At 42.4% G+C, this 16,899-nt stretch overlaps 1 protein-coding gene across 4 annotated transcripts in view; it reads left to right on the top strand.

Annotated features, from left to right (window-relative positions):
* Positions 1 to 16,899, top strand: part of LOC149451742 (alpha-2-macroglobulin-like) — a 293,088-nt gene that overhangs the window by 56,887 nt on the left and 219,302 nt on the right. For all 4 annotated transcript variants that reach the window (XM_089690338.1, XM_089690339.1, XM_089690340.1 and 1 more), the window contains 2 exons: positions 11,496 to 11,726; positions 12,449 to 12,515. In XM_089690338.1, coding sequence (XP_089546464.1) covers positions 11,496 to 11,726; positions 12,449 to 12,515 — 298 coding nt within the window. The remainder of the gene's footprint in view (positions 1 to 11,495; positions 11,727 to 12,448; positions 12,516 to 16,899) is intronic.

Raw genomic sequence — 16,899 nt, forward strand, 5'->3', positions numbered from 1 at the left:
ATATAGTATTTCATCCCTCATATAGTATTTCATCCCCCCATATAGTATTTCATCCCCCCATATAGTATTTCATCCCCCCATATAGTAATTCATCCCTCATATAGTATTTCATCCCCCCATATAGTATTTCATCCCTCATATAGTATTTCATCCCTCATATAGTAATTCATCCCTCATATAGTAATTCATCCCCCATATAGTAATTCATCCCTCATAAAGTAATTCATCCCTCATATAGTATTTCATCCCTCATATAGTAATTCATCCCTCATATAGTATTTCATCCCTCATATAGTATTTCATCCCCCCATATAGTAATTCATCCCTCATAAAGTAATTCATCCCTCATATAGTATTTCATCCCCCACAGTACTATCCCCCCCCCCCTTCTAGTAAGCCAAGTCCCCCGTGTCAATTCACTTACCTTTTGCGTTCCTCTCGCTGTCTTCCCGCGCCGTTCGGGTCTTCAGGGCGGACTGTGAGAGGAGCCTAGCTCCCCTCCCCTCACGTTCGGCACGCTGCCCCGCCTACACACATCCTGACAGCCACATCCGCGGGCCGGATTAAAAGGTCCGCGCGGACTTTTGGGGCTGCCAACCAAGAGGAGGCAGGGGAGCGGCCGACCGAGAGGAGGGAGGGGAGCAGGCGCCCGGCACACAGAAGAGCCGCATTAGAGTGGGTAAAGAGCCGCATGTGGCTCGCGAGCCGCGGCTTGCCGACCACTGGACTAGACTCATCTATAATATCTAAAACCCATTTTAAACCCACAGCAGGTAATTCCTACTTGCATGCCAAGAGCCATCATCATCCTAGATGGATTAAGAATGTACCTCTAGGACAATTTTGCAGGCTTAGGAGAACTTGCACTTTAGTGGATGACTATGACACCCAAAGCCAAATCTTGAAAGACAAGTTTATGGATAAGGATTATGCTGCCTCTAATATTTAGGAAACTTACCTCAAATACAGAATCGAATATTGCAGCCAGGCAGCTACTGAGGCTGATTCTCTAAATACAACACTACTACACTAACTGCTCCTAGGAGGGATATGGACCAACACACTGCAGCATTTTGCACCAGGTATAATAAAAAAGCTTTTAGCATCAAGAAAACCCTGAATAAATATTGGGGCATTCTTGCCCGGAAGTGATTTTTCGTCGTCCATGTGATCTCAAAAGCATAATAGCCCCGAGCAAGATTAAACTTTCCCACAAACGCCACACTACCGACTGGAATAATTTATTTGACCAAAAAGGTAGTTATAGATGTGGGGTGTCCAACTGTGGAGCATGTGTATACATGCAGCATAGAAAGAGGGAATTTCTTGGTGTAGATGGAAAGACCTGATTAAACAGTTTATAAACTGTGGCACACAGTTTGTAGTATACGGTTTGGTCTGTCCCCGCAGGCTTCTATATGTGGGCCGCACCACACACTCACTTAGAACCCGATTTGGAGAGCATAAACAGAATATTCTGCATAGTTTCGACAAACACATGGTGTCCTGTCACTTTAGCTAGAAGCCATACAGGGTGACAGTGACACAGGCAGAAAATTTCATAAGCTCTGCAAAAGAGAATCTTTTTGGATCCATAACTTTGACACTTTGGTCCCTAAGGGCCTTAATGATGCACTGGATGTACAGTCCCTCATTTGAGCAAGGCCTTTTTCAAGTTTAGCATCACTGTGACCCATGTTTGGCCATATAGACCCCTACAGGGTCCATTAACTTTAGTACTTTGGTGTACTTTTTTCAGCTGCTATATCCATTTTTCCTATACCATATTCTTCCCATAACATAGGCTGCATGTAAAGGGGCCTGGATAGACTTGTCCGGTATACAGACCATTTTCCATCATTATGTGTTTTATTATTACAATTTTTTTGCAGTGGCTGGGTTCTCACTGCTACTTAGTCTTATATATAAGAATCTTTCTTATGCATTGTGTTTTCATCTATTGATCTGAGAAAGGGTGTTCAACTCCCAAAATGCGTTAGCACTTTACCCGAGGACCTATGTTTTCCACGACTGGCATTCTTTGACTCGTTGTCTCTGTTTTTATGACCTTTTTGGCTTGTGAGTATGCATTTGTATTTTTAAATTACATTTCATATTATCACGGTAATGTACGAGGAGAGTGCGCCCTGTTTTGTTCTTTCCTGCTAGTATCACGGTTCCCAGATCTATCAAGGGCGGCACCTCAGCAAGTGCTGGATTCCATATTTTGAGTGCAGCAAGAGAAATTTGAGCGCTGGTTTCTGGTTTCTGGTTTCCGTTGGATTCCTCTCATCTGTCCACCTCCCCTTCCTTTCATAATCCCAAACCTTGACAGACCCATAACTCTTGAAGAGACCCTTCTAGCCATCAAATCCTTGAAGACCCGCAAACGGCTTGGCCCTGATGGTTTATCAACAACCTCTTATAAAAAATGTGTAGATCTCCTAGCCCCCTTACTAGTAAGAGCCTATAAGTCACTCCTGGAAGGTCACTCCTTTCGACCTGAGGCAGTCGCAATGATTCCCAAACCCAATACTGATGACACTACCTGGTCCAACTATTGGTCAATCTCAATACTGAACCTAGATATTAAAATCTTAGCAAAGATTATATTTACCTGACTCAACCCTCTTGTAGGTTGTCTAATACATAAAAAGTTGGATTCATCCCCTCCCATCAGGCTGGAGATAATATATGCTGGGCAGTACTATTAGCACATATTGCCTGTGTAAGGGACCGCCTGGCGACACCACTAGCACTCCACTAATCAGGCGTCCCCAGCGCACGGAGTCTAAGTCCCAGAGTACTTGTTCACCAGAGCCCCTGATGGTGGGGATGGACTTGGAGTACCCCGGGACCAGGTCGTGCTTACTGAGGGCACCCGTCAGTGGTAGGGGTGGTCGCCAGGGGCTCCCACGGGAGAGAGCCTGATATGAGGAGGTCTGGGAACCCCGCTGAGAGGAATGGATGGATGGATGGATGGATGGTGGAGCAAGTGCAGAGTCAGGCAAGCCGGGTCGGTAACGGGGAGGACAGCACGGTACAAGGCAGCGGGCAGAGAATAGTCGGGTCACACGCCAGGTCATCAACAGTAGGTCAGATCCAATAGGGGACATACGGAAGAGAGGTCAGGCAAAGCAAGGGTCTGGGCAGGAGAATTCAGCAGTGGTCAGGTACAATCCGGGTCGGCAACTTACAGGTTCAGGTTCAGATACAGGATACAGGATACAGGATACAGGGCAAGGACAAGACCAGAAGGCACTGAATGACAGCTCAGGGCCGTTTAAATATCGCGCCCTGCGCTGCCATTGGTGCCCAGCGGGCGGCCGCGGCTCCTACTGCGCATGCGCGAGCTCACGCGCCGCGGCCGGCCCGGACCTAGAGCCCGCGTCCCTGCACAGGGCGGCATACTGCGCCTGCGCCGGGACCATCGCGGCGGGGATCGAGGGGATCCCTGACAGCCTGAGCACGTCGCATACCCTCATGCTTTATCTCTCTGGACATACGCAAGGCATTCGACACCCTCTTCTGGCCTTATTTACACAATATACTACAGCGCTAGGGGTTCGGAGGGCACTTTACAAACTGGATCTCCGCCTTTTATACTAACCCTAAAGACTTTGTATACTATCCGGGCTTCCGTTCTGAACCCTTTCCCATAGAACGTGGTACCCGTCTCCCCATTTCTATTTGCTCTAGCGATTGAACCCATAGCTCAACTTATTAGCTCCAACCCTGATGTTAAAGGCCTGGACTTGGGTGGTCTACAACATAAACTCTGCCTTTTTAAGGATGATGTCCTAATCTTTATGACATCCCCCCTGATTTCCACCCCAAATTTGCTGAACCCGTTATCTAGCTTTGGCACAGTATCTGGTTTGGTGGTTAATCCACAAAAATCATCTGCTCTTAATATTTTCCTTCCACCTTCTTTATTAACCCAGTTACAAGCCGCCCTTCCTTTCCCCTAGGCCACTTCCTCCATATCTTACTTAGGTGTCAAATGTACTGCAAACCCTTCAGACCTATACGCCACAAACTATCCCCCCATGTTATCTCACCTTACAAACCTAATGTCAAAATGGACGTCCTTACTTTTGGCCTGGCTGGGCAGAGTGACGGTACTCAAGATGACTGTTCTTCCTAAAATTCTCTATCTCTTCAGAGTCCTACCCATACAAATACCATCTCATTTCATATGCATTCTACAATGCAGGGCTTCGCATTTGTCTGGGATAAACTTAAACCACGCCTTTCCAAACTCACACTATATACGGTACCCCTAAATCTAGAGAAGGACTCGGCATGCCCAACTTCCTAAAATACTACTATGCTGCACAGCTAGCACAACTGCCTAAATATCATGCCACTAAGGAAACTCCCTTATGGGTTGCAGTGGAATCAGTGGATTGCAACCCCCTATCCACAGTGAACCTTTTATGGTTGGATTCACCATCCCGGAAAACTATTGTGAACCCTCTCATCAAACATAGCCTTACCATTTGGGATCGGCTTAAGCATCGCTATGGCCTACAATCTCCTCATAATCCCTTACTGTCTTTTCTTCATAACCCATCCTTCTACCCAGCCTGGTCTTCACCTCCTCCTTTACAGCATGGTCCACGGCCGGACTCCTCCAGATCCACCATCTCTTCACTGCCAAATCTTTCAAAACATTCACAATTCTTTGCGAGATCTACGACCTTCCGCCAACAGAATTGTTTTGTTACTTGCAAATTAAGAACTTCTTCATTTCCCAGATACCTCTGACAGCCTTATCCACTAGATTTTCAAGCTTTGAAAAACCCTGCAAGACAGATCCTCATAGATGGGGACTTTATACACGTCTTTTGGAACCCTTATCAACAACACCCCTGTCTTACACTAGTAAATGGGAAAGGGATCGTAACACTACTCTGGATCGTGATGCTTAGTGCCGCATTTGGGAGGCAACAAAATCTTCCTCCCCTAATATTGTAGCTATGGAAGCTAATAATAAGGTGCTAACTAGATGGTACTTGGTCCAGGATCTCTAAGTTTCTCCCACAATATCCTCCGCAGTGCTTTAACCACTAGGGGACTGCCCGTAGTACATTTACTGCTACAAGGTGGGCCCTGTGCTCAGGATCACGTGTATAAACGTGATTCCCGCTCCTGCTGTTTTCGTGGGCAGGGGGGGTGCGCGGGCTTCCTCGCCGACCTGCGGGTGTCACGATTTGATCCTCGTGGGATCAATCATTTGATTTAGGCCAGTGATGTCTGGCCTAAGTCAGATGATTGGTCCCTGTCCTATCCTGTCCTGTGTTGACAGTTACACAGGACAGGATATGATGTCAATCTTCTCTGCCTGTGCACATTCCGTCCCAGAGAGAGAAGAAAGCATACAAAACGTGAGTAAAACAGCACATACCCACAGTTAGAACACACCTAGGTCACATTTAACCCCCTGATCTCCCCCCTCCCCCAGTTAACCCCTTCACTGCCCTGTCACCAGTGTCATTTTTTACAGTGTACAGATTTTTTACTGATCACTGTATTAGTGTCACTGGCGACTTCCGATAGCATTAGTGCCCCTTCCAGATAGCGTTTGTTTGCCTACTAGTACTTCAGTAATCACATTTAACCCCTTGATCACCCCCCCCATTTAACTCCTTCACTGCCCTGTCACCAGTTAGTGTCAGTTAGCGCCCCTCCCAGATAGCGTCAAATTGCCCGCTAGTACACCAGTAATCACATTTAACTCCATTGATTGCCAGTAACACATTCACTTACACAATAAATTAAAACCTTAACATGGGAGGAGTGGACTTCAACGACCAGATGATGAAGCCATACTTAGTTTCCCGAAAAGCCAGACACTGGTACAAAAAAGTGTCTGTTTATTTATTTCAATTGGCTCTATATAATGCTTTTGTGCTTTACAAAACAACTGGACATAGTGGATCCTTCCTAAAATTCCAGTAAGAAATCATCACGGCCCTTTTGTATCTAGAAGGTGCTGTGGCCCAAACCCCAACCCAGATGCAGTTAGCCGGCTGCATGAGAGGCATTTTTCCGATGTCATTCCTGGTACCCTAACCCAAAGGAAACCCCAAAAAAGATGTTGTGTCTGTAGCAGACATGGAATTAGGCGTGACTGCCATTTTTTTGTCCCTCCTGTCTTGGCCTCTGCATCAAGGACTGCTACCATACACTAGTGGAGTATTAGTACAGGGTACGGCACAGTTCAGGGTACATAAATACACAGGATCTCGAAAGATGTTGGGTAGTTAGGAAACTGGCTATCGCATTCGGAGAGACCCTACAATCTGTTTTAAGAAGTTAATGTTTAAAAAAAAAGTAAAAAAAATAAAACTCTACTGTTACAATTTTACTGTTTTATTGTTAACCATTGCTGTTATCTTTGCAGGAATGCCATTAAGCTGCAGTACTGACCTGTTTATTCTGACAACAACAGGAACTTGCTCTCAGAATATACATAAGTCAGTGTGGGCAGTGCTGTTGGATGAGATTTTTCATCCGCAGTTAAAAAAGAGCATATATGCCAAAGCATGGGGACCTGGGGTGGCCAGTGAATGGATGGCCCCTATGCTTCAGCATATATATTTTATAATATTTGTTGGCACATTTCATGTGTGCTCAACATTAGAAGTGGGCGGATGCAGGGAGGTATATCCTAATGGTTGGCATACCACACACTTTTTCTGGCAGAGATATTCCAATAAAAAAGTTTTTATTGAGTTACTGTTTTATTGTTAACCATTGCTGTTTTCTTTGCAGGAATGTCATTCAACTGCAGTGCCGACTTGTTTATTCTGACAGCCACAGGGTTTTGCTGTCAGAATACACATAAGTACGTGTGTGCAATGCTGTTGGATAAGATTTTTCATCCGCAGTTAAAAAAATAGCATATATGCCAACGCATGGGGGCCTGGGGTGGCCAGTGGGTGGATGATCCCTATGCTTCGGTATATATATTTTATAATATTTTTTGGCACATTTCATGTGTGCCCACCATTAGAAGTGGGTGGATGCAGGGCGGTATATTCTAATGGTGGGCATACCACACACATTTTCTGGCAGAGATTTCTTGTCTTTTTTTCATTCAGCCCACAGGCTGCATACAAATAAAAAAAAAAGAACATAGCATATACACCCAACAAGGACCAGCGACGTACTGGTACATCACTGGACTTTGAGTGGTTATACCAGGATGATGCCTGCAGCTGCAGGCATCATCCTGGTATTGTTTTTTTCAGCCGGCAATGGGCTTTCAAGTAAAAGCAATCCTAGTGGCTAATTAGCTGCAGGATTGCTTTTACAAGCAGTGGGAGAAGATGCCCCCCCTCCCCCACTGCCTTCCACGGCCTTCTTGGGCAGTCCCGTGCTATTAGGGGAACCTGAGAATGTAGCTGGTGTTTCTGCCAGCTGACCATAGAGCTGATTGAAGACCAGAATTGTGCCATCATCTCTATAGTCTAAGAAATCGGAAGCTACGAGCATTTCATCACTTCAGTTTTGCAGGATATAAACAGTGCCATTTGTAAATTGGGAAAGTATATGATCACACCGATTTTGGTAAGGTTAGATAATGTAAGGGTAGAGGAGATATCTAGAGTCTGATAGACCCCAGATTTCTCAAAAAAGAATATATGACAATGCCCATTGAAGTTATAGGGGATATTCGAAATTCCCTGTGATAGCATTAAAAGTGATAAAAAAATGAAAGGGACAGTGTACAAAAAATTAAAATAATCAAAAAGTACCCTCGCCCCCCACGCATGCGCACACCTACATTCGCAAGAGTTGGCTTTATGCCAGTATGTAAACAGTGGTTGCACCATGCATGTGAGGTATCGCCACAAACGTCAGATCAAGGGCAGTAATTTTAGCATTAGACTTCCTTTGTAAAACTAAAATAGTAGCTTGTAAAGGCTTTTAAAGCGTTGCCTATGGATATTAAAAATGTATGCAGTTTGTCGCCATTGCACGGGGCATGTGCATGTCATGTTTGATATCTATTTACTCAGCATAGCATCATCTTTTATGAGTTACCAAATTATTTGTCAATATATTGTGTTTTTGTGCATTAAAATAAAAAAAAGTCTATTTTTTTTTAAATTTGCATTTGAAAAATCGCTGCGCGAGTACTATGTGACATAAAAAATTGCAGCACCCACCATTTTATTCACTAGGGTGCCTGCTTTAAAAAATATATAATATTTGAGGGTTCAAAGTAATTTCACAGCAAAAATACAGATTTTTTTCATGTGAACAAAAAGTGTCAGAAAAGACTTGGTCTTCACGTGAGTGATATGTGGCATAAACTTCTAATGCTCCCCTTTTTGGAAAGCAGACACCCCAAGCTATTTGTAGAGAGGCATGTTGAATCAATAGAATAATTAATTTTTTTACCAAAAGTTTTTGGGAAATTACCAAAAAAAATGTTTTTTTTTACACAAAACTGTCAATTAAATAATGTATTGTTCACACGTGCCATGGGCATATGTGGAATTACTCCCCAAAATACATTCTGCTACTTCTCCTGAGCATGGGGTACCACATGTGAGAGACTTTCTGACAGTCTAGCCAAGTACAGGACCCCAAAATCCAATAAGCACCTCCAGGCTTTTAAAAGGCTTTATTTCCTTATAACACTTCCTGACTACCTATCACAGTTTCAGAGGCCCTGAAATGCCAAGATAGCACCAAACCCCCCCAAATGACCCATTTTTAGAAAGTAGGCACCCCAAGGAATTTGATAAGAAGCATTGTGAGTATTTTTCAGATCTTGTTTGTTGCCAAGTATTTTGCAAAATAAAGAAAGAAAACAAACATATTTTTTCTTTTCTTTTTTTATATTTCAAAACCTTGTGAAAAACATTAGATCTGCAAAATAGTCATCATGCCTCTTTTTAAATTCCTTAGGGTGTCTACCTTCCAAAAAGGGGTCATTTTAAGGAGTTTGGTGCTACCCTGGCATTTCAGGGCCTCCAAAACTGTGATAGGTAGTGATGAAGTGAAATGAGAAAGTTGCGCACCTTCAGGCTTTCAAAGTGGTCATTGGATTTCAGGCTCCTGTATGTGGCTAGGCTCCCAAACGTCTCACACATGTAGTATCCCCATACTAGGTAGAAGTAGCAGAATGTGTTTTGGGGTGTCATTCCACATATATCCATGGCTTGTGTGAGCAATATATCATTTAAGTGACAACTTTGTGTAATTAAAAAAATGTGTTTGTCATTTTCCAAAAACTTGTGGAAAAAAAAATCTTCCATGGACTCAATATGCCTCTCAGCAGATAGCTTAGGGTGTCTACTTTCAAAAAAGGGGTCATTTGGGGGTGTTTGTACTATCCTGGTATTTTAGCACCTCAAGAAATGTGATGAGCAGTCAGAAAGTAAAAGCTGTGTAAATTCCATTAGCTATACCATAGTTTGTAGATGCTATACTTTCACACAAAGCAATCAATATACACTTATTGGGATTTATTTTACCAAAAACATATAGCAGAATACATTTTGACCTAAATTTATGATGAAATTTGAGTTTTTTGTATATTTTTTATGAGAGAAATGAGAAAATATTTTCTTTCAAAATTTTCACTCTTTTTTTGTTTATAGCGCAAAAAATAAAAAGCGCACAGGTACCTACCACCGAAAGAAAGCTCTATTTGTGTGAAAGAAAGGACATAAATTTAGTTTGGGTACGGCTTTGCATGACTGCTCACTTGTCAGTTAAACTAGTGCAGCACTGTATAGCAAAAAATGTCATAAATTGCAGTATCTATACCATAGTTTGTAGATGCTATAACTTTCACACAAAGCAATTAATATACACTTACTGGGATTTTTTTCAAAATTTTCAGTCTTTTTTGTTTATAGCGCAAAAAATAAAAAGGACACAGGTGATCAAATGCCACCAAAAGAAATCTCTATTTGTGTGAAAAAAAGGTCGTAATATTGTTTGGGTACAGCATGCGCAATTACCAGTAAAAAGAGGCATGGTCATTAAGGGGGGTAAATCCTCTGAAGGGGAAGTGGTTAAAGGATGCTCTAATTTGGGTACACATGGCCATATATGGTGGGAATGCCCCATAGTACAGATCTTTTGGCCTGCAGTGTATCGAATCCTCTCAACGCTCTTTGAAGGATCACTAACTCCTGATCCCACGGTAGCTCTACTGAATAACAAACCCTTGGGCCTTACTTGTCCCCAAATCAAACTCCTTCTTCAAATCACTACTGCCGCCAAGCAAACCATAGCAAGGGCCTGGAAGTCTCTCTTGTTAAATATCGTGGCAATGAAACACAGGATTACGCAGGCAATGATCCATGCTAAAACCGAAGCAACCATTCTGGACATAGTGCCCGCTTACGAAAAACTACAGAAACCTTGGGTCACCCAATTTTGCCTCCGGATTTTAATGATACTCCACTGCAACCGTGATGGTTCAACAGTAAATTAAAAGACCAAAGGCACCCCAGCTGTTTATGGTCCTGGCTTCTCCTAGGGGACTCCTCTCTTTATCACTCTATCACTTTACCCTTATCTTTTCATTTGTATCCCCCATACACCGTCTACATCCCCGCCCCCCACCACCACATTCCTCCCCCCCCTCTGTTTATGGACTCCTGGTCTATCCCATACTCTTTTCATATTCTTTCTACAGGTTCTTTGATGCAGTTTTTGGGTACTTCCCTGGTGGTAGCGTAGTGCACAACCTCTCGCCCCTTCAGAGCAGAGTACCCATATGCTCCAGGATAGGCGATTACCTTATAACACCTAACTCAATTTAGTTGCTCAAATCTCCAGCTCATCCTGTCATATAGGTCTATGTTATTTCTCGCCAAGTTTAAACACCCTGTACCATATGTTGTACTATTTGTTGATATGTATAATATGTTCTCTTATTTGCTGTTTTTTAGCCTATGTTGGGCTGCATTTTATTTCATACTGATTTGTGTTTGTATCCTGTCATGTTAAATTTTCAATAAAAAAAAAGTGAACAGGAAAAGAACAGAATAGAATAGAAAGAACAAAGGGTCTTCCGAAATTCAAATTTAGAAAAGAATAGAAAATAATAGAATAGAATAAGAAAGACTATAATTAAACAGAATAGAACATAAAAGAAAATAAAAGAATAGAAAAGAAAATAAAGCAATAGAATGCAAAAAGATAGAATAGAAAAAAATAGAATAGAATAGATATAGCCATCTTCTGAAATTTACATTTTAAATAAATAGAACCACCAATTCTCCTCAATGAATTTGGATAAATTCGGCTACTTCGAATCCATTGGAAAAAAATTGAATCCTGGTAAACGAATAAACAAAATGGAACGAAGCAATTTTTTTTACGAATGCAATGAAATGAAATTAGTAACTTAACAAATCGATCCGAAATGAAAGGTATCAAATGTTTTCATTCTGCACATGTCTAGTGATGGGATTATAATATTTTATCTATGTTTTCTCTGTTGTTTCTTTTTATAGGCTAGAACAAAACTAGTAGATCCACAATATGTGTCCCAGTTTATTACACCAGTTTACGGTTATGCTGAACTCAACCTTAATTCCGCCTACTCTCGCAGCAAGAGTTTCCTGAAAATCCACTCCTTTGATGTGGTTCTTCCATGTGAGGGGCAGCATAAGGCAAAGGTGGAATATATCATTAGGCGCAGAGAGCTGGAGGATAAAGTCAAGCACGTGGATTTGCAGTATTTGGTAAGCCTTGATTTTTCCCATCCAGATTGCTCATTAACAAGTATAATTTTTTTTGTAGCTCATAAACTTGAAGAAATACCGTTAAAGTTGTCGTAAACCTCAGACATGAAATATGAACAAAGCATATCCATATATAGTGTGTACTTGTCTCAGTCTAGACCACGATGTGTAATTTCCCACTGCTGCCTCATTCCTCTGTTATCTGTATAAGTCACTTCTGACACGTTTTCTTGACACAAGAGAAAAAAGGTGACAGGGAAAAGAGCGCCAGCACACAGCCTGTGATTGACAGCCTCAGTTCTGTTTCTGAGTGCTGTGTGAAGTGGGGTGTGTCCTTTCCCTCCAACTGGTTCTTCTCACTGATATCTGCAGAATTTAACTTCAGCTTCCAGCTCCCTGCTTTCTGAAAGCTCGCACAGGCTGTATAAACTTTGCACTTTGAACAGTTGTACAGAAGAGAAGACTGCATATAAACAGGCACAACCTATTGTATGTAGGAGGAGCTGTTTAATTTCTGTATCTCACATGAGGCTAGTCACTTCACTGTGTATATGTAAGGGTTTACAACCACTGTAACGACTACATTCACCTAATATTAAAAACACAAAAATCAGCACAAGGGACATACAGTAACTGATAGTTAGTATGATGTGTTCCTTGCTCTGATTCCTTTTCTTTCAGTAGAAATCTTCCTCCATTTATTTTTTTATTCTTATTTTCAGGTAACTTCTAAAGGATCGATTCAGCAGTCTGGAATATTGTCAGTACCAATTTCCAGGGGAAATGAAGGTAAAGAATTTTGTCAGAAAAAATGAAAAGTTTAGAGAACTCCAGAAAAAAAAAAGATGCATTTAGCCGGTATAAAAGGAGTTAAGTGCAAGGTGGTGTATGCCACCTCCTGGATCTCTCTCTTTTGTTTACAATTTGCTGGTTAACTAAGCACAGATAGTACAGCTTTTGGGTACTCATACCTGAGTAGAGGTCCACCTCAATACCGTGCCATAGCCAAAAGGTGACTACTGCGTGGCTCTCGTTCTGGGAGGGCGTCCATGGACGTTCTCTCAGAACACGGCTCCTGTGCGCTCCCTAGGACATGCATCAAGCGCGCTCTGTGACTACTGTGTCTTTTGGACACAGCTGATCACAGATCGAGGTAAAGGGCCACTCACAGCAGCCTTTTACAATGTGATCAGCTAATCACATGTAAACAAACTTGTCGGTTATCAGCATTCCTTTCCTCATTCACTGTCACTGTGTGAGGAAAGGAGTGCTGATAACTGGTTAGGCTGACAGGGCACATTTACACTGATTATCAGTGCAGCCCCATTATTTCCAATTAGTGCCCATCAGTGCAGCTTATCAGTGCAGATCAGTGCCGCCTCATCATTGCATCCTTATCAGTGCCCATTGGTGCAGCATCATTAAAAAAAAAAAATCAAATTTCGTCATAAATTTAGGCCAAGATGTATTCTGCTACATGTCTTTGCTAAAAAAAATCCCAATACGTGTAAATAATTTGGTTTACGTGAAATTTATAGCATCTACAAATGGCAGTATATATACTGGAATTTTTTTTTTTTTATGCTAGTGATGGTAGCAAACAGCGACCTATAGCGGGACTGCGGTGGGTATTCTGACACTGGGGGGAACTGACTGTCAGTGACATCCCCAGTGACACCAATATAGTGATCAGTGCTACTAAAAAGCACTGACACTGTACTAATGACACTGGGCAGGAAAGGGTTTACATCTGGATCGATCCCCCTTTGTAAAGTACAGCGCTGAGCGAACCATTGGTGCTTTATAAATACTGTATAATAATAATAATCAAAGGGTTAACTGTGTGCTGTGTGCTGTTTTACTGTGGGCTGTGTGTGTCTTTCACTGTAAGCACACTGCTTTGTATGGCTGTACTATGCAGAGCCATACAAAGCAGGATGCTGGAGCTGGCAGGGGAGAGATCTGTATTGTTTACACACAGACGTCTCCCCCGTCAGTGATACCCGGTGAACGCTGGGTGGCGGTGGGGAATCTCAGGCCGGGACCTGGTGATTGAAAGCTGTAGCTGCCAGTGGCGGCGTGCCCCCTACCCGGAAATACAAAATCACGTATATATACGTAATTTTGCCCAACCCTGCCGCCCTGTAGCAGTAGTTCTGCTATAGGGCGGTCGGGAAGCAGTTAAAGAGACGTGGCAGGGGGTGTGCCCTATGCCTAAATACTTTTGCTAATAGGCATCCCTAATTCCCATCTCAAAAAGTTGGGAGGTATGCATTAGATATGCATTAGATATTAGAAAGACAAAGACATCTTGTCCACATCTTGGAACACTGAGTGATCAATTCACATGAGGGTGGCTCTGGTGCTACTTACAGTTCAGGGCCTGCTGCTTATTTCCCAATAGGCCATAGGCCTCCACTAGTCCACCATGGCTTCCCCCAAGGTGCAAACCTGCAGTTAGAAAAACACTTCACCTCCTCGCACTGCCGACATCATCAAAACCACTCAGGGGTGACTCCTCCCAAGCCTTAAAGCATTATTAAATCCAAAACCAAAAATTTATTGGATTGCAGTTTTTATTAGATGCATTAGGTTTCTTTTTTTTAGGTTTTTTTCCCTCTGTTTTCCTCTGGTGATCATGACAGTAAGAGTGCTCCACTCTGGAAGAAGGAGCAACAGAGACACATTTGGACAGCAGCATTGTCAGTCTGGGGGGAGGGAGTGTTATATGTACTAGCCGATTTAAATGCACTAACAAATTGAAGCCAAACTCCAGCTCACAGTTTATAAGCAGTTACAGCAACAGTTTGTTCTTTTTGATGTTACATTAACAAATAAAAGCTGATCATTGTAAGCACCCCTGCCAGTGGTAAATGGTTTGTCTCAACCCTCTAACTGCTACCACTGCAGGACACCTTGTTTTTTTTTTAAAACAACAGACCTACTGGCCAGATCACTGGGTGAAAATAATCGAAAGAAAGCCTAAAAAAAAAATAAAACGAATGCAGCCACTACATCTAAGATTTGGCAAGCTGCAATATAATAAATGTTTGCTTTTGGGTTTAATACTGTTTTAAAGTATTACTAAAGGCAAGACTTTATTTTTGGACAGAGTGGAGAGGAATTAAAATGCTTGTCAATTTTTGTTGCTGTCTGTGCCCCCGTTAAGGAGATTCACCCTCTAATTTTGTCTTGTTTACCATTTTCATTGAATGTGAAAGTAAAATAAAATCCCAAATTTTGGGTTGTCCCGCAAAAAGTAATGGAGGGGAAATCGTTCAATGGGGACACTAGTTCTGGTGACCTGGGGTCCCCAAAAAAGTCTCTTAATTTGCAGGAATTTCCTCTCACTTCCTGTTTGGGTATGGAATAGGAAGTGAAGGGAAATCTCCGTAATGGGACACAGATGGCGAAAAAAAATCTGACAGGGGTTATAACCCCCCTTACTTTATCCAAAATGGAAAAAAAAGTTTTGCCTATAGTTCTACTTTAAATAGACAGGGGGTGGAGCAAGAAAGACAATGGGGAACTGATCTAATAGGGAAGTGGGTTATACATTAAAGGGGCACACCAAGTTAAAGGATAAGTGAATAAGTTCACCTTTGGGTGTTTTTATGTAACGTGTTCCCATAGCTGCAGCTAAAAAATAGGTCATAAACGCTTAGAAGCAATGGTTGACTTCTGCTCATCCACTGCTGCCTATTTGTGGCTACTTCGTTGATGCTGGCCCTTTAAGAGACCGAATTCCAAACTTCTCAGTGGGATGGTAAGTACTCAAAGAAAGAAAAAACAATCCATAGTGCAAATCCATAAAATAAAACCGCTTTATTCAATTGTTAAAATTAAACTCACAAAGATAGATTCAAAGCAGGCATCAAAAATGGTTCCTCTCACTGTTCACTCTGGTTTGCGCAACAATGGAAGTGACATCACTAGGCTCCGCCCAATGCATTGCATCAACGATCACGTGACTTCTTCAGGGTACAGAGCCATGTGGCGCCCATTTTTATAGAGCCCTCAGCTTGCCAATCACCAGCCACACCAATCGGAAGCAAGACCAGTAATAAGCATGATGTCAAAGACTAGTACGCTATTATAGAGCCCTCAGCTTGTCAATCACCAACCACACCAAGTCTATCAAGGTCTTGAGTTACCATTCTTTTAAATACCTCAATGTGATCATTGTTGTGTACAACTGGAATAAACAAGGCTTTATTTTCATGGTGCTATACATAACATTGTTATCCTCCACATGGAGGAAGTTCGATGCCTGCTTTGAATATATCTTTTTTGTTTATTTACTTATTTAACCACTTTAAGACCAGCCACTGCAATAAAATGTTTGCAGGGCAGCACGGCTGCGCAAAAGCACGTTTTAAAACGTGCTATTGAAAAACAGGTAGGGGGCTCGCGCGAGGCGCGCCACCGCCCTACCTGTGTCACCAATCGCGGCCGCGGATGTCAGTCGCCCGGTCACGGTCAGTCATTACCGGCCGTTTCCCGGCGATTAGCGGCAAACACTGACAGAGAGCAGGGCTGCATTGTTTACACACCGCTCTGCTCTTTGTCAGTTCCCTGTCAGCTCCTGACAAGCTGATCGGGACAGAAGAGTTTTTCTGTCCGGATCAGCGTGTCTCCCTGCAGTACACACCCCCGCCCCCTAGTAAAACACTCCCCTCACACAGTTAACCCTGTCATTGAGTAAAAATGTTAACCCCTTCCTCCCCAGTGCCATTAGTACAGTGTCAGTATTTATTTTTTTGCACTGATCACTGTATTGGTGTCACTGGGGATGTCAGTGACCCCAAGTCAGTTCTATCCCAGTGTCAGAATGTCCACCGCAGTCCTGGCATAAGTCGCTGATCGCCACCATAAGTCACTGATCACCGCCATAAGTCGCTGATCACCGCCATTATTAGTATAAAAAAAATAAAAAATCCCAGTATCTTTCCCGCCATTTGTAAACGCTATAACTTTCACGTAAACCAATTAATTTACACGTATTGTTTTGTTTTTTTAGCAAAGACATGTCGCAGAATGCATTTTGACCGAAATTTATGACGAAATTTTAATTTTAAATTTTTTTACTGGACATGTTTTATAGCAAAAAGTCCAAAATAATGTTTTTATTTCTCAAAATTGTCAGCCTTTTTTTTTTATAGCGTAAAAAATA

The sequence above is a fragment of the Staurois parvus genome, unplaced genomic scaffold (assembly GCF_062004578.1).
Source record: "Staurois parvus isolate SC_StPar_1 unplaced genomic scaffold, SC_StPar_1.0 ptg000525l, whole genome shotgun sequence".
NCBI classification, from domain to species: Eukaryota; Metazoa; Chordata; class Amphibia; order Anura; family Ranidae; genus Staurois; species Staurois parvus.